Raw genomic sequence first — 15,240 nt, 5'->3', positions numbered from 1 at the left:
TATTAAAACAATGCAGACAAATTACTCCTCTCATACAAAATACTTTCAACAAATAAAAACATTAATCTGCGTAAGAAAAATAAAACATTTGTGTCCTTATATCAAAAAGAAAACATGTTAAGAAAGTTAACGAAGATTAATGTCCTTAGAATTGAGCTTTTTTTCGTGTTGTTAGCTAAACAAAATAAGATTAGATAGAAAAAATAACATTATTAGTCTTCTTTTTAAAATTACATTCTAATTAGTATCGTTATCTAATATGATTAGTTCAACTCTGCTTTAGAAAGGCATTATTATTTTCAATATATGTTCTCTTATGTGGAGATTTATAAACACGTTGCTATTAGATCTATTTAAGATTTAACTAGTTAATTAATAATTTCAAATCTTAGTTTGAAGGAAAAATTTAAATTTTAAAACTTTTAATAATGTTTTTCATGTCATATACTATTTGTACTTTCTTTTAATGGTTCATGATGAATATAGAATCATTTACCTCATCTGGGCATATAAAAAAAACTCTTTCATTAATTTAAGTATCATAAAACCACCTTTTAAAAAAATGCCATATCACTTAATAAAAAGCTAAAAAATGAAGATATTATCAATAAGTAAAAGTATAAATTTTCTTTCATACTCATTGCTCATATAATTTGATTAATTATAAATTTTTCTTTGGTGTTAAGCTCTTAAGAAATGAAATAATTTCTAGCTGCCCTACTGTAAAAAGAAATATAATCTCAATGAATTATTTAATAACCATAAAAGGTGTACTTTACAACTTCTTAATAGACAATCTTATTTTTAAAACTTTTGTTATCCGTAATTAACGGAGTGGGAAAAATAATTGACTCAGCGATAATATCAATTTGACTTTAGATATTTCTTGTGACAGTTCCCCTAACCTCATAGAAAATGGCCTTTGCTTCGCTGCAAATGGATATTGTCATCCTTTTTTTTCTATGTGTGTACCATGAACCTTCTTCTATATAAAAACAAAAGTTGTTCTGATTTTCCTAAGAAAAGTTTTTGTTTAAATTATTAAGATATTATGCATAATACATTATGGCATTTACATGACATTATAAAGTTGGTTCCAGAGACCTGCTGCTTGTATTCAAGAATGAAGGGGAGGGGGGTATTGAACTGTATATTATAAAGGTACCCAAAGTTATATAAAAAACATGTTATTGCTTTTATAAGGTTTGATAGTTCTATTAACTTCTATTTCTTTTCTTCCGAAAATTTGAATCTACAAAAGGAGTTATTTTGTTTATCAGCATTAGGAATGTACATTAATTTATCGTTCATTATTTTATTCATTGAGATCCCTTGCTTAAACCCTAGTAATCGTGACTTGTCTAAAAACTTACTGTACTATCATAGCATTGAAGAACTAGGAAAAAAACTTATTATACATTCTTTCACACAAGCACATACTAGGTTCACTTCTTTATGGCTTCGCCCCAACATAAACTGTCCATAATAATTCATAAGAGTATACTAATTTAGTCATTACTAGAAACTTTTCACATACATATATAATATATATTTAATAGTGAATGTTGTCCCTTGGATCTACGATTTTTTTATGTTATCTTATATCACTTTCAAAACACTTGATATATAATTTTCTGCTTTTTGACAATGATTACAGCCAAATGTTTAATATTACATCTTAAGCCTTGAATTAAACATTTTTTTTTTAATATACATTGATCAATTCAGTTTCATTATTAAATTTTTTCGCTGAACAGATATGACTTTTCTTTACAATGACGCTTTAATATACATAGATCCTGGGAAGTTTATTTAATATATTCTATTTATTATACAAATAAAAATTGTCCCTAGAAACCCCCCCCCCCCACCTTTCTTTTAGAAAACATTAGGGTTGTAGCTACTTTTATCCAAAATAAACTTTACAAAATAAGTTGAACTTCTTCCATCGTACAAGCGTTTTATTTATTTATATAAGTTTCTATTTTCTAAATTTATTCAACTTAAAATAGAATCTCCATTATTTATTTAGTATTTTGACTAAACTAGAAAATACGTTCTTTCATACAATTTTATTCTTATATATACTTTATGTGCATGTGCATGTTGCTTTTATACAATGATCAATTAAAAGTTTTAAATCATTATATCTTATTTGCTAGCTTAATTTTTTTTGGGATCTTAATGAATTTTGATTGGTTGGTTTAAATTAGCAGTCTCCAATCATTTAAAACAATAATCTTAATTTACAGTAGGGGTAATTTTGTTCCTCAGCATTGGAGATATACAATGTACATCAATTTTTCTTCCGTTGTCTTTCAAGACGGTTTTTAATATCCAAATAAGGATTTATGTAGATTATAGAAATTTCGAATTTTATTTAAAAAGTGCAAATAAATCAAATCCAGGGATAAGGGATGGGAAACGTAGGAAAATATTATTTCAGGCCTATTTCAAGCCTAGGCCTATTTCTAGCCTAATAAACCAGTTTTGGGATAGCGCAGTGGTTCGTATAAAATGCTAATGAAAAAGCTGTGTGTGTGTGTGTAGATAAAGTATAGAATGAAATTCAGGTAGCTAGTTTAAAGTAAAAAACATAACTTTTTATAAACCTATATATTAATGGCTTTTGTTAAAAAGAAGTTTTTTCTCTCCCAAAATTTTATATCTTTTACTTTGGTAATTTGAACTGTCAGAAAGCTATCGTTGGGTTTCCCTCAGACAGATTTTAGTTTGTATTATTTGCATTTTTATTAATGAGTAAAAATTTTATTTGAAAATTTCATTGCTAATTAAAATTCAAAATAAATAAATAAATATGCACTTGGGTAACATTCTATCAAGTTCTTTGGATACTATACTGGATATAATGTAATGATATATCTGTACTGTGTTGTATTGTACAAAAATTAGGGTGAAGGTGTTGTATCAACTCCGTACTAAATTTTTAAAATTCAAAATACAACATCTAATTTATAAACTACCAAATGAAAATTCGTAGCTACCTTCTTTCCAAAAAAATAATCCCGTTATTTTTGTTTTTTCTATGTGGCCCTTTTTTAATGTTTAACTCTAAGCAGATTTAATAATTAAACTAATGTGATCTAACACCATTTATATTTATTTTTTCGTAGCAGACGAAATCATTCTTTTTTCCAGAATTGTCTGCTTCTAAAATTTCCGCCATCTGTGATTTGGGCTTGTTTTGTATCAACCAATCACCAATTGGCGGAGCCAATTGGTGATTGGTTGATACAAAATAAGCCCAAATCACAGAACACTATTGGTTTAGAGCGGTAGCCAATATGAGCCGTCCGCCAGTAAGGTCATTAAATTAGGCAAATGGTAAAAGTTGCATGATCCCTTTCAAAACCAGGCCGAGACCTAATTTATGGCCAGGTTTCCTATCCCTTATCCCTGATCAAATCTGGTTTTTAATGGACGACAAAAGTAAGGAGAAATAAAACTTTACTTTAATAATAATTCGCTGGTTTGAGAATTTGTATTTAGCGAAAGTGAGTAAAGACCACTAAACATATATTTGTTTGAATGCGGTTGTTTTAATTTAATGATAGGACAAGCTCTAATCATTATAATATGTGTATATTTAAGATGATGAGTTTACTAGAGTGATATTATAATATTTGCGCATCAAATATATACAAGCAATAAGGACTATTAAATTCATAAGAGGGGAATTATCAACAAGACAACAAAATAGTTAAAAGTGAAACAGTAGAAAAAGTAGAGAGAAATTGGGGTTATTAGGCTTTATATTTTACTGGTGCCCAAAGTTTTATAACTTTCTTACATTAATTGTTTTAAAACTTAGGGTACATTTGAGTAAAAAATAGAGGAGGAAGGGGTTAAATAAGTGTATCTCCCCGTCACAATGACCTTTTGCCGACACTTAATTGAGTCATTGAGAATCAACCAAATGTTGTATAAACACATCCAAGTAGCAGAAAACAATATGCTAGCAGACGAAAAAGGTCAATCGAAAAGGAATGGAGGTAGTGTTCTGTATATACACCTATACTATAGAACTGTTTAGGGTATATTTATCAAATCTCGATTGGTTGGTACTGCCTAAAATTTTAAACCAACAAACTATAGAAGATAACCTATGTTTTTAACCTACAGAAGGAGTAATTTTGTAATTATATTGGGTGTAATTAAGATCCATGAAAAAATAGATGACATTTCCGTCATAATTCAATTTATTTATCATAATAATTTTGAAACTTGCCAATAAACAAGAAAAATGGTTATTTTACTAACCTACTTACAGATTGAATAGAATATTATTAAAGTAGCTGCGCTACTTAAAATATGACTATGCTGCAAAAAATGAATAGGGAATGACAAAACCCAGATACTGCATAATTATGGAGTATGGTACACTGAATTTTAAAGTCCATGGAAAAGTGTAAAAATAAAGTTTTGTTATTTCGCAGTTAGATACATATATGAACTACTGTGTTTTACTAGGAATGAACCTAATTATTTGTCATATAATTGATTTTCATTAGAGATTATTTTCAATATCAATTCCATACTATATAAATATAAATTCTCCTTTAATTACCAGGACATTAAATTGATGTACTTCCCTATTGATGAACCTTACCCCCTCTGTCGATTTTAAACGTTTGGATACTCAACTTACTAAAGCAACCAATCAAAATTCAATAAAAGTCTCCAAAGTCAACTTTGGGGACTAATTACTAATTTAACACAAATACTCTTCAATGTTTCCCTAAAATTTAAAAAAATGGTGTTTCAGTGCTCTCTTTGAGGGAACTCTTTATGATTTTGAATCTTTTAATAGTAACATTTTTAAATAGCAACTTATATGAGAAAGTATCTAAATATCTGGTTGTTTGAATGGATGAATGAGGTTAAAAAAAGACATCAGCTCTTCCTAAATACTTTTATCTATTTGTGCATGAAACTGTTTTACCGGGGAAATGTATGATTTTTAATGCAGTGAAAAATGTAAGGGAAAAAATATTTCTTTAAGTACCTTGTTTAACTTTATTTAATCAGTAAAATAAAATAATCTGTATTCATTCCTGTATGAAGATTGTGTGGGTGCACAGGGTGGCGAAGACGACTTTTCACATTTGGCGGGAACCGTGGTGGACGAGGCAACAGTTGTAGTCACGTGACTGCTCCCGTTAGTCACGTGATTGCTGCTGTAAGTTGATGAGGTGACACGTCCAGTACTGCTGCTGTTTGATGTTTTGTTATAAGGGGTATGTCTGCAGTTATATTTTGTGGTTTATTTTAAATCTTTTTTTAAAATTTGAATTGATTCAGTATAATTCACTTATTTGATAACCATTACATCAAAATAATGTTTTTGTTAGCAAGCAGGCAAAAAGAGTAAGAGTGAGAAAAGACAATGAAAAAAAAATCAATTTTCCCCAAAAATGCAAGGGTCAAAATTTTGGCCTAATTTAGGTTGTTGATTGATTTTAACTCCATTGTTTTCTCCCTCAATTTTGATTATATTATAATGAATTAGAAGAAAAAAAATTGAAATAGTTTTTCTTATTTAAAGTAGTATCCCTTCTTGTAAGAAAGCTGAATTTAAAAATAAAACCCTTCCTGTAGCTTAAATTGTGATTATAATCTGTGGTATTGTTAGTGAACCTGGTGGGGTTAACTGGGATGGTTGTAGTAGCTAGCAGCGCATCCAGACTTCCCAGGTTACTTGCCGGCACACCTGTAGCTTCCAGCACTGAGCAAATAACATATCAAATTAAAAAATGCATAACAGTAACACAAAATATTAAACCAGGTTTGATGTTCTTACATACAGCTATAACGTTTTACCTATTTTCAGGTATCATACAAATAACAGACAATATCTTAATGTGAAAAATGGTATTCAAATTAACTAGCATCTAAGAGAAGGAGGGCAGTAAACTAGCCTAATATAATCCCAAAATACAAATTTTAAAATGAATAGCCTGAAACTATCCTGAGACCTATGTTAAGCTTTCTAAAATGAATCCAAATAATTAAAACTAACACATTGGCTAAAATATCCCTGTGTGAAGCTGTCTAAAATAATGTACTTATTCGGTTCCGTGGTTAGCAATATCTTAATAGACAAACAAATTAGCAAACAAACAAAAACTAAGTAGGTACTTTATGTAATTAGATAATTTAATTGAATATTATGCCTGTAGTTTGGTGTGTGACAGAGGGTTGTTGTTGATATGCCACAACTTGTTGTTGCTGCTGTTGTAATAACATCTGAAATTAAATATATAGTATGTCAACAAGTTTAACAAGGATGACAACATCTGTAAAATATAGTTGAACTTATTAAGAGGTTAAACAAACGAACATTCAAAAATATAGAGCATCAACACATTTAAATTATTTGGAAATCTGAACAAAATTTTTGGATACATCAGATATTTTTACCAAAGCTACATAAATACAGGATTCTTTATATGGACATACATGCATTTTTATACTTAAATATAGAGATGCTTCGCTTTAAATATCATACCTATTGATCCTTGAAAACCTTATTTAAAAAATTAATTAAAAGGGCTAAAATGCATCATGTTTAAAATGTTGCTGCACTTTCTAAATCGTACCTAACTATTATAGGAATCATCATGCAAACTTTGAAATCTATAGGACAATTTTGATATGCCTAAATAATCGATGACTGATATCTGTTACGGAAAGACGTAAGGACTGACCCTAATTATAGGCTGGGATGTTATATAACATTTTATTGTTTTTGTGATGTGCTTCTAAAATCTAATGTAGTTGATCCGCGACTGTAACTTTAAACATTATTAGCTAGTTGTCTGGGTCAATGATCTCACAGAGGTTTAAAAATGTACTCACTGCTGCTATGTCATAAAATGCCTTTGCCCATAAACAGGTAAAATTCAGTATTTTTATACAACGTTTTTGAAAACAAGGTGTTTTTTGTCTAAATACTCAGAATTAAAAGCTATGGCATCTCCTACAATAATCAACCATCTCCCTGAGGTATGAATCAGGGCTCGGCAGCCGCGCCTCAGCCGAACTTGAGTCTCAAATTCAAACCAGCTTGTGTGCAAAAAAGAAATTCTAAAAAGATGGATTGTCTGTTTAGGAACAGGTTAAGACATCCAGCCAAAGTTATAAAATGACGATTTCACTGAGTCTTACGCACGGTTGCCGAGCCCTGGTTTAAATGAAGGTTAACCTGTTGTTGTTGAAGAATATGATAGGGTTGTTGTTGCTGAGGTGTTGTAGCCACCTGCTGTGGCGTACTTGTTGGGTACACAGTCACTGGATAATAATACATTTTTCAAGATTTTTAATCACTTAAATGTTTTTATTAAAAGAAAACAAACTTTATATAACTATCATTTATTCGATTTTCTCATTATAAAAGTCTATAGCTCAGTAAAAGAAAATAGTCACTTTTCAAAATTTGTAAAAATTTACTATTTTTATTTCACTATGAAATATTCTTACTACTGATGCAAAAGTGAATAATATACTGAAGCTAAACTCCGTAAAATGTCTCGAGAAGAGAGGACGATTAGATTTTCCCCCACCTCCCCTATCCTTACCTACTCTCGGAGATAATTGGGGGGGGGGGGGAAGGTGGACTATGAGGGTGCTGTTTAGGATGTGTATTATAGTCTGACGGAGAAATTTGCTCTTAATTTGCGCTCCCCATATCCTCCCCCTACTTTTACATATTATTCCACCCCTTTCGTTTCCCAAATGTTTTCCTAATATGTAGATAAGATATAGATTACAAATATCATTCCTTTTCTTCTCTTATTACCTGTGTTCTATACTTATCACTGAGAGAATTGGTTTTTACTTATTGATATTTAGCAAAAAGTGTTAAGATGTTTTTATTTAAGATTTAATGTATATATCAAACAATAAAAGCAACAGTAAAGGAGGTTACATTTTTAGCTAGCTTGGCAGTAGAAAGTATAGTAAACTCTTATACAATAAAAACAGCTTTATTAATATACTGAAATTATATTAATATCCTTTAGTATATAAATTAGTAAGCTTTTTTGTCTGTAGCGAAAGATCTCTCTAACCGCTGAACCGATATGGTTCTCCTTTACATTGAGTTTTCTATAGGTCTATGGGAGGTTATTAACTATTTTGGGGGAAGGTATCTCCACCATCCCACCTTGAGTGCCCTTAGAGGCTTTAAGGGGCGCAGCCGCTAGTTAAATAATAAGAGCTAGCCTCTAGTAATGGGCGGACATCATCCAACCCTTGTTTTTACAAAGAACAAGATGCACATCAAATTTCGGAGGTGTATTGTGTTTGACTCTAATTTTATTATACTCTTGTCTATTCAGGGATATAGGGATGGATACAACATCAGAAAATAAATAAATCTCTAAAATTTTTCTGTGTGACATGATTCCTTTATCCTTATGATAAAGTTACAGGATGTATCTATGTATCTTTGTGTGTGTCTGTACTAAAATATCTCGCTAAATGATGAAACAATATGGATTTCCTTTACAATTTAGCTTCTCATAAGTCCTAAAAGATATTGCCTTTAGAAAAAATCCCCCCCTCCCCTCAAGTGCCTTTAGAGGCTTCTAGGAGTGTAGCCGCTTTTTGGCTAAAAATTATCAAGGATAAGAATGGACTTGAAGATAAATTAAACTGATGTACCTCCCTGTATTTATCAGACAAAGCATATTATTTATTCATACAAGAAAATAATAAAAGTAGTATGTTACACGACTCTAAAACTATAAGGTAACAAGATCACATTGTTCAGAAAACAGTAGTTTTCGCCATGGATTGGCAGCCGCGACTAAGCCTCAAATCAAAATATATTTTGATGCTTTGAAAATTTAAATGACAAGTAGGATTGTCAGATTTAGACTTCTAGCTGATTTTAAATATTGTAAAAGGTTGATTTCTATAACGCTTACATTCGGCTGGCGCCCGGCTGCCGAGCCCCAGTTTTCAACCACAGCATCTACGCAGATTGTAAAATTTAAAACTTTTTGAGCCTTTATTTAAGGCCACCTAAATCAAATACCTAAAATCAATAATTTAAATTAAATACATAAAACAAAAAATTACAATTCGAACTAAAATTAAATTAGTATCAGTTTGATTTTTTGGGATATGTGACAGGTGACGGTTAATCAATCTTCACCTAAAGATTGTGAAATTGGTCCTTTGGTAGCTGTATATTATTGGAGTAAAAAGAGATAGAATCCATTAAACCGCCACCTGTAAGCCTCTGGGAATTTAACCTTTTACAATCTTAAAAATCAGCTGAAAGTCTAAACCTGACCCAAAAATGGCAAGCCCTCTTTTCAAAAACTATTTCAAAGCCTCAAATCGGGTCTTAATATGAAGTTTAGCCTTAACTGCCGAGCCATGATTAAACCTTTACTGTTGTCCAGTCCCTCATTGCCTTAATATAAAATTCTGTAATCAAACACTTTGTAAATGTCTAACTGCAAGTATTTATACATTAAACCAACATATCTATCATTAACCAAATGTATGTATATCTTAATTATGTATTTATTTTGTTTAATACTTTAGGTGACATGTCTAAGATTGAAATTTTATGTTCAACAAAAATGCATACTTCAAATTTAAACTTTGGTATTGATTTTTTAAAACTATAAAGGTTGCGTGAGTGAGGTAAATTGTCAAATAATAAAAGTTTTTACTTGCTTTTATCTTTATTTGATGTTTTATTGAAGTGCTCTTTTATTTACTAAGTATATTTGCGATTACTTTTATTTAATGAAATCTTCCAATTTTTAACATGTACAAAACGGCCTGCTTAATTGCTTCAAGATCCATGTCAGATCTATATAGGAAATAAATGTCTATAAACGAGCTCAAGTTTTCCAAGGAATATATGATTAAAACTCATAGTGCTCCAATAATCCATAATAAACTCTCATTGCCCAGAACGATAAGACCCATTATTTTACTTTATTAAAAATAAATTCATTTTTTTCATTTCATGTTGCTATTTACCTTATATTGATGTATTTAATTTCTAATCATAAAAAAGAAAATTTAAATTTATAATATGATAAATTTAAGAAAACTATGTTTTAAAAGAATTCGATTGTGGCGACATTTTGTGTGTTCAAATATTAAACTAAAATTGTAATCATCATCATTAACCCTTTGGTGATGGTAATGTAAAGAAAAAAATATAATTTAAAAAAATCTTTTAAAAATCTAAAAATTATTAAATATTTACTTTCTTTTAGATAGTAATGCCGGGTGAGGAAAATAGATTTATTGAGAAATAGATATGCATATAGAAAACTAGCCAATAGGGAGATAATTATATCGAGCCAACTCTAGTAGTATATATCAACCATGAAAAAGAATCTATAACATGAGAACACTCTATCAAACTTTAAATTGTTACCTAGTTAATTACCTAGTTGGGCGGGATTTTCCTGCGATTTCAAGTGATCATCTAGAGAAGCCTCATCTGCTTCTAATTGGGAGCGATATTCTAATGTCCACTATATGATATAAGATTGAGTAACATAAAACAGACAACCAACCCTTTGATTGCACACCCATTGTATGGAAGTTCTAAATGTGCATGGTAATGAGTTGCACATATTTATCGGCCAAGGCATTTCCCCAACTTTTACTATTAGTTCTAATCGTATTAGTAGTAGATATAATTTTTTACGCTCCATTATGACGCGGTGTGGATCAGACTCAAAACTGCAAATCTACATATTATTAAAATATTATTTTCCTATTAATGTGATCACAGTGGTTTGAGGTTCAATAGGGTATGTACATCAGTTTTATATTTGTTTGTTTTGTCCACATGACAAATATCACGATTATTGGTGCAATACTCAGGAATATAGGTATAGGACTATGATGATGACCTCTAGGGGGCTTGGTATCGCTTGGTGTTCTATACCTGTCCACGCACCTTTAAACATACTCCGCGTCTTATAATTGCGGTGTAAATCGTCTTTTCGCCCTATAGACAACCAAGTCTTTGATTGCACGACTTTTCTCTTAGAAGTCATTACTGTGCATGATATAAGTTGCCCCCTGTTTTGGGCCAAGGCATTTCCCCTACTCTCGCCATTTTTGTCTCACACCTGACATGGCAGCAATAGTAACCATCTTTAATTATGACGCGATGTTAGGCCGGGATTCGAAAATATCACCTCCCGCCAACAATCTGATGCGCTACGTGTTGAGCCACGGCCGCGGGTTACCTTGAGACATATACCGCGTCTTATAATTGCAGTGTAATAATTATATGTAACGAACAATAAATTTGCCTGGTACATCCTTGAATTAACCATTAAGAATTTATAATCCTATGGCCTAGTGTGCATCAAAGTATAATACAATAAAAATATTAAACAAAGAAGGTCCATTATGTCCATATGTAGCGAAGCATCAAGAGTTTTATTGTTTATTTAAGGTTAGGCTATTTTAAGTAACGGTTAGAAAAGCCCTGTGTTATGTATTTTTATCAATCTAAGATAAAATTATATTAATAAAGACAGGATAATTTATGTATGCATTTAAACAATTATGCCTAATCTAGTTATCATATCATTCAAGGCTGAAAGCGAGAACTAGAAAGACAGCCAGATATATATATTAACAAGATTTATAAATCATTATGACAAAATTGAGAAATGTATGAAATTATTTTGAGGACAGACAAACAGACAGACATTCAAACAGACAATATATTACTGCAATATAAAAATATATAAACATACCTTTTTACAATTAGATTCAGAACAAACAAACAAACTGACCGACAGACAGTAAAATAGACAGACAGGCAATCAGACATAAAGACAGAAAAGGTATGGATCATATAACTGACATATATAAAAATTCAGGACAGACAAATAGACAGACAAGAAATCAACCATACAGACAAAAATCTTATTGAGGTTTTATCAATAATTTTTTTATTATCATTTTTTGACAGACAGACAAACAAACAAATAATAAACAGACAGGTAAACTAAAAAGATAACTGGCATAGAAAATATGCAAATTACTTATACACAATTATATTATCTCACATTATTAACATATTATATCATAGGCGTCCAAGGGGGGGGGTAATGGGGCGATTACCCCCCCCATTTAAAATTTACCCCTACCCTGAGGGTGCCGTAGGCACCCCCAACCATTTAGGAGGGGGTATTTACCCCCCCCAAAATAGAAAATCTCTAACAAAAAAAATTTTTGCGCACTTCGCACGCATTTTTAATACTAAATTTTTGATAAAATTTAAATTACCCCTCCCAAAAATTTTACCCCGGGGGTAAATTTTGGGGGAGGGTAAACAAATTTTACCCCTGCCAACAGATTTCAGGGGGGGTAATTACCCCCCTCCAAGCAAATTTTACCCCCGGGGTAAAAATTTTGGGGCGCCATTTTACCCCCCCCAAAACCGAATTACCCCCCCCTTAAAAAAATTTTACCCCCCCCAAAATAAAAAGCTTGGACGCCCCTGTATTATATCATACATATTAATAAACAAGAATGACAACATAAATAAAAAGCGAAGCGAATATGATGAATATGATTTATATTACTAAAAAGTATACAGAGGATATTAAATGAGTTATTTAAGCAAACAAAATTTAGCATAAATGGATATTTAAATCCCAAGGTTTAATGAAGAACGCGATAAGTTTGTTCGTTAGCGAGATTTTAAGAAAACGTTTTTTCTTTATTCTATAGGACTAGCAGCTGCGCCTCTAAGGGCCTTTATGGGAATTTAAAGGAAGGGGGTTAATTCAATTTAATTTTAATTTTAAAAAGAAAATAAAAGTAAAAAAATGGGGATTGAGGGTATCAATTGTATATCGGGGCGAGTTATAGATAGTTATAAACCTTCCCTGAACATATGAAAAGCTACACAGTAAAAGAAAATCATAAAAAGACAGACATCATGTTACTTTCATGTATCACATAAGGATGAGAGAATAGGTTGCTATTTCAGAGTAAAAACGCACCATAATATTAAGTGGTTCTGACTTTTCATTTCAGCTCATCAAAATTAGTTTAAGAGAGCGAATGTGAGAAAAAGTGGCAGTGAAAGGTTACCATATGTTGACATTCAATGATACTACTTTATGTCGACATAATGATTTTAACAAGAATGATTACAAGTAGCCACGCGCAGAAATTTTGAAAAATTATCAAGAAACGCTTAAAGGCCTCTAGGGACACTTAAGGGAATGGTGGTGGTCGAGCGAACAGACGAAGTAGATAGTATAGAAGAGTAGATGCTAAATGGTTGGAAAAACATTGCAATACGAATACGAACTGCCTGAATTTAAAGTCCTCATAATGGCAAACATTAAGAACATTCTCTTCAAAACCTATAGCTACTAGAATTATTATAATTCTGTCTGTCTTTCTTTATGTCTGTGTGTAGCGAAGGATCTCTCTAATTGCAGAACCGATAGTAATACGGTGAAGCTTTTCAAAAGTCAAGGGAAAGTTTATAAATATTTTTGGGGGAGGGTATCTCAAAACTTCAAAGAGAAATCACCATTAGAAAATTCCATAAACAATATTTTTTATTATTTCAAAGCTTAAAATTGAAAGTGGAATGTAGACTTCCGCCTCTGACTTCTTATTTGTTCAACCTATTGTCTTTTTGATGCTTAAGATCTCGGTAATTGCAAGAACCAAACTTTAGGAAATCCAACATTGGCGGCGAGCATTATAATCATATTCACAGTTATGCAAATCAATGATATGCTAATTTTCTCTTAATTTGTTCAGGAATATATGGATATAACAATGATATATATATTTATAGTTATGCTATTCAATGATATGCTAATTTTCTCATAATTTGTTCAGGAATATATGGATATAACAATGAGAATTATATATTTAGAGTAATGCTAATCAATGTTTTGCTAATTTTCTCATAATTTAATCAGGAATATATGGATATGACAATGAGAATTATATTTAGAGTTATGCTATTCAATGATATGCTAATTTTCTCACAATTTAATCAGGAATATATGGATATGATAATGATAGTTAAACTATGCAAATCAATGATATGCTAACTTTTTCACAACTTAGTCACGGAAAAAAAGGTTAGGACATACTATTATTCTAAAAAAATGACATGCGGACGGTCGGTCAGACAGACAGACATACAAGCTAAAAGTCTTAAAAATACAAATATCATACTGCCGCTTTTATCGAAATATACATGGAAAATTACAGCTTTGTGAAGCTATAGCAATTTGATTATATTCCATAATGTCCTTTCCATGCATCCTTGGAATTCAATTAAAGTGATAATTGTTTGATGGAACTTAGTTTTCCTCTACAGGTTATATTCAGATATTTAGATAATATTCATCACAATAAATTTAAACTGCACAAGCTCAGACAGAAAATTTTTACAACCACGTTTTTGCAGTGCAGCTGCTCTATTTTTTCCTTTGTCTATATGACTTTGCATAACGCGATGTGAGATATGAAATTTATTGGTTATATTTCAAAATTAAGTAAGACATGATTAAAAGATCAACAGAACTTACAAATATGATCTATTGTCTTCTAAGCAGCAGCGCCCCTAGAATCCGGGAAAAGGGGAAAAAAGACCATCTCAAGACTCAATTCTAAACATTAAATAGCTTAAAACCACCTCAGGATATCTGCGAATCTTTCATAAAATGGAGAACTGAATCAATTTAATTAAAACTTTAAGCTACAGACAAAAAAAAACTTACTACTTTATATAATAGGGCTGAAAGCTTCTTGCTGTTCCGCAGAATTCTTCTTTATTTGCTGTAAATCATAATTAGCAATTTTCAAAACAATGCAATAAAATAAGATTTTGCTTCTGATAGACATTGTCATTCCAAATATTTCAAATTTATACTTATATACTTATACGTGAAAAACATTTTAAAACAAATTCAAGATATGGAAAATAATCTCGGCCATGTCTGACTTGAGAGAAAATGTAAAGCGTCGCTAAGAAAAATTTGTCCTAAAGAATATTTAATATCTGTCAAAACATCGCATCCTCTTTTTCTTCCATTATATTCTCTTTTCCCTGTATACAAATATATAATATTAAAACTAGTGGCTACGCCTCTAGGGCACTTTGCATTTTAGGTCTTACTTTAGATTTTTCGGGTATGGTATTTTTTCCAGGGTAATATTCTCTTGGGAGGGTAT

General features: G+C 31.0%; 1 protein-coding gene across 1 annotated transcript in view; it reads right to left on the bottom strand.

Annotated features, from left to right (window-relative positions):
* The window catches only part of LOC145322257 (uncharacterized), a 36,063-nt gene extending 28,536 nt beyond the window's left edge, over positions 1-7,527 (bottom strand). The window contains exons 1-4 of the mRNA XM_080164130.1: positions 7,226-7,527; positions 6,195-6,267; positions 5,617-5,746; positions 5,081-5,267 (exon numbers count right to left, since the gene is read on the bottom strand). Coding sequence (XP_080020256.1) covers positions 5,081-5,267; positions 5,617-5,746; positions 6,195-6,267; positions 7,226-7,327 — 492 coding nt within the window. The 5' untranslated portion in view covers positions 7,328-7,527. The remainder of the gene's footprint in view (positions 1-5,080; positions 5,268-5,616; positions 5,747-6,194; positions 6,268-7,225) is intronic.
* Positions 7,528-15,240: the final 7,713 nt, after the last annotated feature.

The sequence above is a fragment of the Acartia tonsa genome, chromosome 6 (assembly GCF_053477335.1).
Source record: "Acartia tonsa isolate MP-2025a chromosome 6, ASM5347733v1, whole genome shotgun sequence".
NCBI classification, from domain to species: Eukaryota; Metazoa; Arthropoda; class Copepoda; order Calanoida; family Acartiidae; genus Acartia; species Acartia tonsa.
The sequence above is the reverse complement of the archived record's forward strand: the minus strand, read 5'-3'. Positions and strand labels throughout refer to the sequence as shown.